Here is a 13328-nt window from a genome sequence, read left to right as displayed (position 1 = left end):
AGTTCCTAAAATACTGTTACTTGTCACTTTTTTTTACTTCTTTTTTTTTTTTTTTAAACTTGGAAGTGGTCAATTGCTTTGAGACCAGCACTTAAAATGCCTGTAAAGTGTCTTTGAATTGGAGCAACTGTTGGTGCTGAACAGGCTGTGAAAGCACACAAGTTGAAACATTTCTCATAATGTTCTTGGCTTTTTCCAAAAATGTTTACACAATTCCAGGAAATTAAATGTAGCGTTTCTTCACTGAAAATAACTGGGTATAAATAATGGAAAACAAAGAGGAGGGGAAGTAAATGGGGAAGAAAAGTTGGGAGGGGAATGGAGCACACACAGAAGATTATGTCCTACCCTGGAATTTCAGAGGACACACTGACCCTGGTCAGTATTATTAATATACCTAAGCCCTGAGCTCTGTAGGCGTAGGGCACGACCTTACTCAGTAATTCAGGAAGTCCTTGTGTTTCCCTCCGTGTTTTTTCCAGCAGACCTTAAAACTTTCAGCTTGGGTTCTCACCAAGGCTTTTATGGGATCCTGAAGCTTGTCTTGACAAGAGCATGAGCTTGGGACACACATCCCTGCCTGGGAATTTTGCCTGGGTGCTGGTGGCCAGTGCTGTACAGAGTGGCTGGAGCTGCAGTCAGGACTGTTGTGTTGTATTACAGCTGCAGCAGAGTTTTGTGGAAATGAGTGAAATCTTGTGTGTTGCTTGCTGATGTTTGAAATGATGATATCTGATAATATGAATATGAACTGATTATTGCTATGTTAAGCTTAAAACTTAAGGTCTAAGAGTCTCCTGATGATCACTTTATTTCTTTTATATCCTAGGAACACCTGAGACCTGCCCAGGGCTTGAGACCCCTTTCTTAGTTGTCAAACAGGCACAGAGGAAAAACTTTTGAGGCCGCAGTTCAGTGTCCTGGCAGGTCACAGAGTGTTAGTGACTTCATCCAAACTGCATCTTGGTGCCATTTGTTCTTGCAACATATTGTGTGCCACTGTAGTGGTTACTACAAAACACTATAAATAATCTGGGAAATTCAGAATCTGCCTATCACTGATTACCAAGTGTGTTTATATCACTTTTCAGCTGTTACAACTCCTAGACTTTGTCTTCAAGTTTAGTTAAAGGCTTTATTACAGAAAAGAAATACTGGGAAAGGTCCTCATGCCTAATCATAGAATGGTTTGGTGGGAAGGGACCTTAAAGAGGATCCAGTTCCACCCCTCTGCCAATGGCAAGGACATTTTCCACTAGACCAGGCCCTAGAGCTTCCAGTAAGAGGCATTTTGTAAAAGCAGTCTCTGGTGTTGTAAATGCATGAGGTTTGCAAAAAACTATTCTTCCATTATGTGTTTTCAATAATTCTGTGTCAAATACTCTTGCTAGCCCTTAGTAGGATTTTAGTATGCACATAGATGTTTTTAATACCTCCAGCATTCAGAAGGATTTTTAATGATTTGTTCAATAATTGATGTAGCTTTGGCATAATTTAGGCTTTTGTGAGAGATGGCAGGCAGATGAGTAGAATATATTTAGTTGTTTAGTTTAATCATCCCTATCTGTGAATTCTTTAGGTGAAAAGCAGAATGAAGGAATGGAGCAAGTAAGAGAACCTCTTGGAGAAAATTATCCTCTTAGCTGAAAACTGGAGAAAGCCTTAATTAACCTATTAATCCATTGCTTAAGTGTCTGCAAAGTGTTTTCTGAGCAGTAACAGTCATTACCTTCCAGAATTGTGTGTGGTTATATGGACCTTTATATTTACATCTATTTCCCTGTTAGCCAATAGATTCAGTTTCTCAGCTCATTTCCCTCAATTTTGGTAAGATAAAGCAGAAAACAGGAGCTGTCCTCTTCTTGTATTGTTTTAAATACTGAAATACCATTTAGTCTTTGATGCTAAATCCATATCTATAGACACCAGTCTACTTTGACAGGTAGTAAAAAGTACCCTTTAATGAGGAAAACCACACTGAAAGTGTTTGGGTTTTGTCACCAGTTATATAAAATTGCTGGGCTCTTTCTGATATAACCAGAAATTTACCTAACAGTAATGATATCCCTGAAATCCTGGCTTTTAACTGGAAATCAGTTCTATTGCTCACTTTTTAAAAAAAAACCAAAAACAACAAGCCAAAACTCCCTTAACTCCAAGTCTTTGCTGGTGTACAAGTTGGTACAAGGGTTAGGAACTAAATATGGTTTCAGAGAAAAAAGGTGTTTGGAGTCTGAACTGTAAAAATGATAAGTATTGGGTACTTCTGAACTAGAAACAAACCAGTGCAGCTTGGGGGTTTCCATGAAAAACAAACAACAAAAATCCTATTGTATGTGTTTACCCAACCTTGTAATAACATGTTACGATACACTGCTTTTCCTGATCATAGCAAAGGTGTTTATGTAGCAATGAATTTGATTACAATATTTTTGTGTGTAACAGACACCTTTTTTATTTTTTATTCACCAGGCAATCAGCTCGAAAGGTCACCACAGTATCTCTTTCACATTATCCAGAAGCCAGACAGTTATAGTGGAATATATTCATGATAAAGATACAGACATGTTTCAGGTAAGGCTCTAAAATACTTGGATTGTTTTTTTGAAAGTAACATATGGAACCTCAGTTCTGCATTATCCTCTGGGTATTCTGTGACCTGTGGGATTTCCACTGTCTAACCCAGCTGCATTAACATGGGAGCACTCTGAAATTTTGCATTATGCTCCTCTTCTCAAACCTACACCAGCATCTGTTAATATTCTTACTGATTTACTCCTTTAATTGTGCTCTGCCTTTTCTCCAAAGACAAACAGTACTGGAGAGAAATGCGTGCTCTCTTTGGATTCCTGAATGAGCACAGAATGACACCCACCACCCTCCAGTTAATCAAGTCTCTGGAGTAAAAAGGAAGTGGAAAGGAGTAGGGCATGGGATGGGGAAGGAGGAAGGTGAAAGTGAAGGTGGAGAGGGGAATGTGGGAGCTGTGCAGTAGGGGAGACAAACCAGTGATAAATGATAAATTGTTCCTGAGGGGTGTGCAAATCTCTCCAGTGGTGTAGAGGACTGGGCTGAGTTTCTCTAAGCTCCCATCTATGGTCCAACACATGCTCACTGTCCCCTCTATGCATTTGTGTTTTTTTCTACATCATTTAACATTCTGCTAACCTGAGTGATTTTCTTGTGCCATGGTTATTTTTATGTATAAGAGAGAGCAGAAATCCTGTGCAAACTTAGACTTCAAACTTTGGGAACCCAAACATGCCAAACAACCTTTTTCATTCTAGACTAATCAGGTCTGTGTTATCTTTGACCTCTAATTAGAGCATCTGACCAGGAATTGTTACCCCTCCTCATTCAGCCTTTCATATTTAGAAGGGTCAGCAGTTGAGTGCTGTTGACAGAGGAGGAAATAGCTCTTTGGAGATGTCGTTGCCTCTCTTGACTTCTGTGTTTTGCTCTATATTAAATTTTCCCAGTGTGACTGAAACTATTAGGTCCAAATAGGAATTGATTAAAACCCAGTCCTGTTCATTTGCTGCAGAATGAAGGATTGAACAGCCAGAGTGAACTGAAATAGGTTTTTCTATGTCGACTAGGGAAAGAAAAATGTAACCCATCCATTGGGGTTACTGTGTGATACTTGTTTGGCTCTTGAGTAGCTCCAGTGAAATTTTTTCCTGTATATAAATTTTGAAAAGCCATTTTTGAAAGCTGGATTTTTTTCCCCCCTTCTTCAGTACAGTAAAAAATGAATAAAGAATTGCAGAACAGCTGCTTTTCAGTGCATATTGCATTGACAGCTATTGCAAAACATCCTAGTGGTGGGTACAGCTTCTATTGGGAGGGATAAGACACCATTTCAGCCTTGGGATGTGTAGGGGGTCCTGCTGTGACTTGATCTCAGTGTGACCTCCAAGGGCTGTGTCCTGGTTCAGATTTCTGCTCTCTGGCTGGTTCCTGGGGATTGCATTCCGTGCATTGGCCTGCAGGGGCTGATGGCTGGGGAGAATGGCAACAGGAGTGGTCTGGTAGACTGGGGCAATAATTCCCCACTGAATCAATGCCAGAGCAGTTGAAGAGGTTTCCATTATTTATATGAGCCGTTAGATTTTAACTGTTCTCATGAATCTGTTGGAGAAAAGTTACTTGAGGATGTTTAGTGCAGCCCTGTGGTACATGATAAGGAATTTCATGTCTGTTGGTCTGCAGAGTAGAGTTTCATTGTTGGCCAAGCATCACTTGGGCAGACAGTCCTTGGAGTTTGTTTTCTTTTCAAATGTGTGTTCCTGGCTTGTGTAGGATGTGGAAGTTGAAAAGGAAAGGATAATTCTGGACCACAGGATTATCCTGAGCCTTGAGGCCCCACTTTGACTGCTGTTAGCATGTATTATCGTGGACAAATCACTTGGCTTTTTGTTCTTGATTTCCACTGTGCTTCCTGAGCTGTTGTTCTGCTGTGTTATTTGAAGTTTTATTTTTGGGGTTTTTAAAATGTAATTATATAATGAAATCTGTGTGCAAATGCTACTATGCACCTTTGTCTTAGTGACATCCAGGTCAGATTTCTTCGTTTAATTACAAAAAGAATGTACAAATGTGCTCCTCTGGCATCTCCCAGGCTCTGTATGCTCCAGCATCCACGAGCTGCTGTAAATCAAGGTTTTCTTCAGAGTTTAACCATTCTGTTGATGATGCATTAGCTGAAGTTGAACCTGTTCCTTCATGGTTTGATGGGGTGAGAATGGGTTGATTATGCCTGTTCATGACACTACAAAGAACCAAAAGGTGTAGCTCCTACCCTAAATAACTACAAATTTATACAAGAAGCAAGTACATTCAATATGAAGCATTGATTTTTTTCTGAAGAACGGCCCTTCAGAAGATGCAGAGTCCAATTCTTGCTCTCATCAGAGTGAAATTCTCTTGAAGCCCAGGAATGTGCAGCTGCTGAATTCTGTGCTGGCAGGTTTTGCCTTGTGTCAGGAGCAGTGTTTTACCAGCACGGCTGTGACTGACAGCAGACACCAGCAAACCGAGGCACTGCCTGCCTCTCATGCAGCCTTTAACAATCACCTGCAGAGGAGACAACACTCGCTGCCTTCTGCAGCACCTGGGAGATGGATGGGTTCTTGTTGGAACTCACTTGGGGAACTCACGACACAGTTAACAAGAAAGGTCCCAAAATACAGCCTGAAATTGCTAGAAAGAAGAAACTCTTTTGTGCTGTGGAGGAAAATGGGAGAAAAATGAGTAATGAAGTGTGGAAAGAGCAGCTCTGAATAATGGAGCTCGCTCTGTAGTGACTGTAGTCTGCAACAGCAGATGAGTTTAAAATTTTGGAGGGTGAACGTTGATAGCATCAAGTTTTTCATTTATTCCTTAGGCACTTGCTTTTCAGGTAATCTCAAACCCATATTCTTGATTTAATACAGAGTTGAGAAATTGCCAGATTTTGAAGGCCACTTGTTCACATAAATTCCAATGCTGAAAAGTAGCACAGTACATCAGACTGTTCTTCTAGAAGGCTCTCTCAACAGGAAAAGGGAAGAAAACCAAATACTTTAAATACTTGATTTTGCATAGACATACTTGTGACACAAATGAGATAAGTACTTAAGTGTTTATATAAAGTATTACATATAATTCCATAGATTTAAAAAAAACACAGAAGCATTGTTTATAGATCTTAACGGTTATATCCAAACATATTTGGATTTCATGGTGAATGATTAGTGTGATGTAAGAAAGGCTGGGAGCACACACTTGTGTGCTTTGTCATCCTTTAAAGAAAAATGAGGCAGGTTTTTTTCTCTATTTGCATCTAAAAGGTTTGAGAGAATGATCTATTTCAGAGACTGCAAGAGGCAGAAACTTGCTACGAACAAATTAATTCCATATTTGTTATTGATTATCCTTTAAGAGACTCCACATACAGATAGAGAATAGTCAGAAGTTATTCATGAGGTTCCTGCTGCTGCTCGGTGTTGACTCTTAGCAGGAATTGCTTTGGATGGGAAATAGAAGCCTGTTAGAAATAATACTGTAAAAGGAAGAAGAATATTGCTTTGTAAGATTTAACTTCAAGTTGTCAAGTTATATAAATCAGAAATACTCCATATTAAATAGTTTCTAAACTCTGTCTCCTGAGTATTCTACTAGACACTTTCTGTGAGAAATTGAAATGCACACTTTTGATTAGGCCTTGTTGAGTATTTCCTCTGCAGAGAGCTCATCCCATTTTGCTGAGCCTTGTGATATGGAGACAGTAACTGGCTGTGTTGTTGAAGACATGAATTTTGACATGTGTTAGAGTGTAACCCTGCAAAATAGAACTTGAAGCAGGAGAGAAGTACAGGAGAGATCCCTGTACTATTTCTATCAATTCCGTTGTGACAAGGGTTAGGTGTTGATAATATTAATTTCCTTTACTCCTGAACAGTGTTTCCTTAAAGCAGATGTAGTTTGCAGAGATGTTTGTTAATGATGGAACCATACATGGCTCCCCATAGCTGACTTTTAAGAGCAAGATCTGAGCAGAATAGAACTTCTTGGGGGACAATGAGATTGTGTTTAGTGAGGAGGTTATTTTATATAAATGTAGATACCAGATAAGGTAGCTTCATGGGAAGAGTATTCCTAATTCTGTTTCATCACAAGGTGTCTGTGAAATTAATATTCTGTTCCACTTCTTGTTCCTCAGCTCCACTTTCCCAGTTATGCTCAAAGTTGGTATAACACTAATTTGCCTGGAGAAATATTGATAAAGCCTCACTGTCTGTCTGTCTGGCAGTCAGATCCCTTCATCCATGTAGTCATGAAGTTTTCTGTTCCAGATGTTCCCAGATTTAGAATTAAAACTTATACATGGCAAGATAGAAAAATATCCCTGTCTAAAGGTCAAGTGTGTTTCATTCCTGCTGAAGAGAGTTTTTTTAGTTCTGTTAGTCACGCATGTGCATGATTAGGAATGAATTTAATCATCTGGTGGGTTTTACCTGAAAACTCTTCTTTCTGGGCCTACAAATCCTGAAAACATGAAGGTGGGTAGCTCGTTGTTATGACATATCAAAATAACCAAGTTCTGGGTCTAAAAAAAGTCCTTTATTTTCATGGCAAATAAATTTGGGCCTGGAAAATGTGAGTAAAACTCATCAATCCAAGCTAGTGTTTTCTTGACTGACAGAATGTAGTGGCAAGTAATTTGCTGTGGTTGGATGAGGAAATAGCAAGGTGATAATACTTTCTTTGGTGACAATACTCCTACCAAACAAATTAGCTGTGCTGATTTATTTCAAGCAAGCATGAACATCACTTGTGGCAAGTGCAAATTTGTCATTCCATGTCCGTGATGTATTTCTGCATAGGACAAATGTGGAAATACAGGTTAGTCTCTGGTTGGGTCTCACCATCTGAAAATTCAGCAGGCAGTAGTTTACTGATATCATCAATATTAACCTGGCAAAACTCTGTCCTTAATGCTTCATATTGCTGTGGGTATTTCTAGTTATACCATTATCTTAATTTTTTTGCAGGTTGGGAGGTCAACAGAAAGCCCCATAGACTTTGTAGTAACAGATACTATTTCAGGAAGTCAAAATAATGATGAAACCCAGATTACCCAGAGCACCATCTCCCGATTTGCCTGCAGGATTGTTTGTGACAGAAGCCCACCATACACAGCCAGGATCTTTGCAGCTGGCTTTGACTCGTCTAAAAATATATTTCTTGGTGTAAGTACTGCTAATAATGATGTTACGAGCAAGCTCTGGTTTATATTCTGTTTTTTTCAAGCCCCCAAATCTCCTTGTACTGGTTGATAACTTGTACTGTCATTAGACTTTTATTACTCCAATGCACCAGCTGCAGTGTTAAGTAGAAACTGCAGTTTTATGTGCCTAAATTATCACCAGCAGAGACTCGTGGTCATAATTGTCTATAACAATGAAGCTGCACTTTAGTAACTGTTAGTGGATTTTCTTTAGGTTGGTTTGATGTATTTCTGATAGTCACTGTGACTGTCACACGTAGGAAAAAGCAGCCAAGTGGAAAAACCCCGATGGCCACATGGATGGATTGACAACCAACGGGGTGCTGGTCATGCATCCCAAAGGAGGCTTCACGGAGGAGTCCAAGCCTGGAGTGTGGCGGGAGATCTCCGTCTGTGGGGATGTGTACACGCTCCGGGAGACCAGGTCTGCTCAGCAGAGGGGCAAACTGGTAAGTGGGGAAGTAGCTAAAATTAATCAAGGGGTACTTTTTTTCCTGGCTTTGAATGGAGGCAGTTACAGGGTGACTGTCCCTGAGTGTAGTGGGCACTGCAAGCGTCCGACTCTGTGTGTGACAGCAGATTTTGCGCTGCTGTTCTGTTACTGATCGTCTGGGAGAACACTCAAAACTTTCTGCTAATGCCACTTTTCCAACTGAAATAGCACAGAGTGTGAAAGCTAAATAAACGCTGCTCTGGAATCTCCATCTCTGAAATGGTCTCCTGGGAAATGGGGATGTCTGGAAGTTGCTGTATGAGGAGCTGTCTTTTGCAGTTCTGCCTGGAGAGTCCACTTTTGTGCAAAAGCAGTTTGGGTAAGGCAGCTTCTGTTTGATTTACCTGCTACTGGGAAGATAAGAGAAGCCCTGGAAGTATATTCCTGTTTTCTCCTGTGAGGCAGGATGGGCTTTTCCTTTCCCAGAAGTGAGAGATTTCAGCTGCCAGAGACCTGTGACACATAAAACCAGGAGAGAAGTTTCATGAGCTGACTTTTCAACTTTGCTATTGGCTTTGCAGAAAACTGACTGCTGAAAGAGTTAGGGGAATGGAGTTGGGCTGTTCTGCTTTCAGCAGACACCCTGCAGGACATAAATTGCTTTGTCACACTGATGGTGGCAGGCAAATGTCGCCTGGGGACCTGGACAGATGATGTGGCAATTGCAGCCTTTGTACGTGGTTAGCAAAACACCTTTTTAGTGCTGCTAAAGAGAGGCACAGCAAAACAAATGAATCCCCCCTCCCTGCATCCAAAATGAGTTGAATTCTCATTTAAATAAAATTGCATGGCACACTGGTATTGATGTGATCAGTATTCGTTGATTGGGTTCATAAAACCAAGTGCAGGCTGTATAATGAATTGAACACGTTGCATATGAGGGAGCTTTTTGCTTTGCTGTTTGTGAAGGAATTATCTGAAAAGAGCATCAGATCAGGGCTTCTCTCATCTCTACTTGAACCACTAAATTTTTCTGCTGGAATTACTTTGCACTGGTGACCTCTTATCTGTAGTCTGTATTGTACCACTAAGGTGTTTTGTGCAAGGATGATCCACAGTTAATCTGTGAATTTAAACTGGATTAAAATGTAAATGCCAAATTGATTGTCATTCATAGTATTCTTAGGCAGATGTGATGATTTCATGTGACCTACTTAATGTATTTGTTTGTAGTTGACTATTTGTTCTGCTTTAGTGGTATTTTCTGCATGCTTTCTGTGTATAAAGCCAGGCAGTAGGTCTGTTTTTGTCTTTAATTTTATAAAGAGTCTTTTAAATATATATATATTCATCATTAATGAACTGATAGCAAAACCATGGGTTACTTATATGTTTGTGACATTAAAATAAAGAATATTTCAGCCAAGTAAAATGTGTGTTTGGCATAATCCCTTGAAAATGTTTTAAGTACCTGCTTTTAATCAGAGAGAAGCCTTTAGGCAGTGCATGCTGGGGCTGTGTTTGCTTGGAATACCTCATTAAATAAAAGGCCTAATGAGTGGGGTGGGTAATTGTTCACAAGCTGAGCCTGTGTGGCTTCTGTTGCAGAATTTGTCACCTGAGAAATTCAGCTGATAATTCAGTCTGCTGCAGTGATAAAACCATGCAGGTACCTGTGCTGCTGAGGCACAGTCTGGGAGCTCATGCTTCTGCAAAACGCTTGACTCCTGCCACAACCCCAGAGAAAATGGTATCTGAGAGGCAGGACAGCTGGCCTGTCCTGGGTAGCAGTTTTTAGTCCAAAAAGGATTTTCTTTACTGTGTGAGCAGCTTCTGTCAGTCTGTGTGGGCAAAGAATTCCAGGAGAGAATCTGCTAATGCAGCCCTTAGGGAATGGCATGTCTTTTCTTCAGTCTATCAGGACTTACTGAAAGACGACAGAGGCACACAGAGAATCAATACTGGAGAAAAAAGTGCATACTCAGGGGCCTGAAGAGTGTGTATAACAATTTGTATTGCAACTGGAAATGCAAATCCCCTGTACAAGCACAGAATAAGAGACCAGTGCTCGTTATAATCCCTGATATAGGTTAGGAGGTGAGGTGGATTCAGGACCACAATAAGACAAAATCAAGTAGCATCTAAGGATGGTAATGCTGAGAAAGATGATGAGACTGCAGAACTGACCTGGTTGTCTGTAAAAGCTCTCAGGCTAAACAACCTCCTCTTGTGTCCTTCCACCAGGTAGAAAACGAGACCAACGTCCTGCAGGACGGCTCCCTGATCGACCTGTGCGGGGCCACCCTCCTGTGGAGAACGGCAGACGGACTCCTGCACACCCCGACGCAGAAACACATCGAGGCCCTGCGGCAGGAGATCAACGCTGCCAGGCCCCAGTGCCCCGTGGGCTTGAACACCTTGGCCTTCCCCAGCATCAACCGCAAGGATGTGGTGGAGGAGAAGCAGCCTTGGGCCTACCTCAGCTGCGGCCACGTGCACGGCTACCACAACTGGGGCCACCGCAGTGACACGGAAGCCAACGAGCGCGAGTGCCCCATGTGCAGAACCGTTGGCCCCTACGTGCCTCTGTGGCTGGGCTGCGAGGCCGGGTTTTACGTGGATGCCGGGCCCCCCACGCACGCTTTCACCCCCTGTGGACACGTGTGCTCCGAGAAATCTGCCAAATACTGGTCCCAGATCCCGCTGCCTCACGGGACTCACGCGTTCCACGCCGCCTGCCCGTTCTGCGCCACGCAGCTCTCCGGGGAGCACAACTGCATCAAGCTCATCTTTCAGGGCCCCATCGACTGAGAAATCACTTTGCGACGACCACAATAAAAGTTTTCTTTAACGGTTTACTGTGAAGATTTTTGCCACTAACTCTAGATTTTACCTTTTTTTATAATGTTATTAATAGGGGTTGGTGGGGTGGGGATGGGGGAGCGACATGGAAATGGAGGGACTGTGGTGGAATTGGGATACATTGATACCTGGAACTTGACAGATATCAGTGGTGTTGCATGCTCAAAAGCAGCATATTCATGGAGTCTTCTTGGTCAAATTGTAGTATATTTGTAATCTTTTTATTAGTACCCTGGATCAGAAAAAAGGTGTCTTAAATGATTTTTTTAAGCTAAGATTTTTTAATGGAAAGGTTTTTTCTTCTAAACTTTGACAAGCCTTTAAAACCTATTTTTCAAATCTAGAAGGAACATACAGAATGTAACTGTCTTTAATTTGCAATATAATTTAACTTGAATAGTTTCTCAAGGAGCAAATACAGAATGTGTGGACAACCACAGGTGAATGTTCACTAGAGATAATTGGATATGTAAGAGAAAAATCAGCTGCCTAAAGTGTAGAGGATAAAAGCTATTAAAATATCTGTTATGGTATAACACAGCTGGCCAAAAAGGCATCAAAGATTACTTGAAACTGAGGAAATCCTGTTTGCATTGATTTCCTGTCAGTGTAATAGATATCCACTGGCTATTAGGTATGGGAGATGGCTGATTATTTTCTTTTTTATTTTTTTCCATGTAACCTGCATCTGGTGAAACCACTTTACTCTTTTCCATACTTAGCTCTGGGGTTTAAGCTGATTTTCTGTGTCTGTGCAGTCTGGCCTTTCTATTTCTGCCTCACTTTGCTCGCCCTCACTGCTCCTTACCCAGGACCTTTGGGTGAGTGGAGGCCACAGAATCCCAGAATGGTTTGGGTTGGAAGGGACCTTAAAACTCATCCAGTTCCAACCCCCTGCCATGGGCAGGGACACCTTCCACTATCCCAGGGTGCTCCAAGCCCTGTCCAACCTGGCCTTGGACACTTCCAGGGATCCAGAGGCAGCCACAGCTTCTCTGGGCACTCTGATGTAGCCAGAGATGTCTGTGATGAAGGGGTGGTGCCACAGCACGACACGAGGTTTAGGTACAGCTGATACAGAATTCATTTACATAAACCTGAATTCAGGAAAGCACTTAGTCTGTGTTTAAATATAAGCCCACGGCTGGGACTGTTTAGATTCGCAAGAGCTTCAGTGCATTGCGGTTATTTGCTGTTACATTTTGAAATAAAAAACAATTTAAAATAAGTTATTTTTAAGCTCACTTTAAAGCATTTTCACTCGAAGGGAGAGCATCATTTCCAGTTCAGCTGAGCATTTTTGTTCACTTTTTAACTTGCTGCCATCTGTCACCTTTTCTTTTGCAGATTGAGTTGTGTTTGTATCTCTTTTTTTTTTTCCCCCAAATGTTTGCAAATCAAACAACATTCAAATGTAATCAAATATATGCACCAGGGTGGTACATCTGAAGTGGATCACTTGAAATTCGTGACTTTTTAAGAGAGCTGATAAATGTTTACTATGGAAATAATTAAATCAGAATTTCATATGAGGTGTACCCTGCCCACTGTTAGGCTCATTTCATGCAGAATGATAACTCTTTGATTTGTGAGTTGTTTTTTTTTTTTTCCTTATGCTTTCTGTACTCTTGGTATCTGAGGTATCAATCTATCCAGGTTTAAAAAAAAAGAATTTGGGAGAAATCTATAACATCTCTAGATGAAATTGATCATTCAAGCTCAGTTCTGTTTAATCAACTATAGCTTTTTGCTATATTTGTGCCCTTTGTATAAATACATAATTTATATGATTTTAATATATTCTGTATATAGATATACTTGAATTGGCCTGTTCATATTTTGGTTGTAAAATTGTTTTATAGTTAACCTTATAAACATTTTACATGTCCCTTGCCAATGGTGATGGGATGGACTTTGTCTGCTGCTGTTTTTAATATAATTTTGCTGTATACATGTTCAGCATTTGAATAATTTGAAAATAGCTTTACTTTTCTTTTTATGCTTTTGCTGTTAAAAAAGAAATATAACTGCAGCATTTTTTTTCTAAAAGCCCCAAACTGTACAGTTTTTGTCCCACTCGGTGATTGGAAACAGGATAAACCTTGTTAACCTAAAACTATATGCTTCTTCGTAGTGCCTTTTCAAAGAGATCCTCTTGTGATTCCATATTCCAAGCCCTTACTCCCACAAGGCAACCTCGTGGCTCATCTCCATGGAGAGTGGCAGCCCAGCCAGCCGGGGAAGAAACGCCTTTGGCCTTCA

The 13328-nt window shown here is 40.9% G+C and overlaps 1 protein-coding gene across 4 annotated transcripts in view; it reads left to right on the top strand.

Moving 5' to 3' along the window:
• The window catches only part of PELI2 (pellino E3 ubiquitin protein ligase family member 2), a 66055-nt gene extending 53072 nt beyond the window's left edge, over window positions 1-12983 (top strand). For all 4 annotated transcript variants that reach the window (XM_069018571.1, XM_069018572.1, XM_069018570.1 and 1 more), the window contains 4 exons: window positions 2473-2574; window positions 7536-7733; window positions 8032-8220; window positions 10449-12983. In XM_069018571.1, the coding sequence (XP_068874672.1) occupies window positions 2473-2574; window positions 7536-7733; window positions 8032-8220; window positions 10449-11015 (1056 nt within the window). In that variant the 3' untranslated portion in view covers window positions 11016-12983. The remainder of the gene's footprint in view (window positions 1-2472; window positions 2575-7535; window positions 7734-8031; window positions 8221-10448) is intronic.
• The last annotated feature ends 345 nt before the right edge of the window (window positions 12984-13328 follow it).

The sequence above is a fragment of the Aphelocoma coerulescens genome, chromosome 5 (assembly GCF_041296385.1).
Source record: "Aphelocoma coerulescens isolate FSJ_1873_10779 chromosome 5, UR_Acoe_1.0, whole genome shotgun sequence".
Lineage (NCBI taxonomy): Eukaryota > Metazoa > Chordata > Aves > Passeriformes > Corvidae > Aphelocoma > Aphelocoma coerulescens.
Note: the sequence above shows the minus strand (reverse complement) of the source record. Positions and strands in the feature narration are given on the sequence as shown.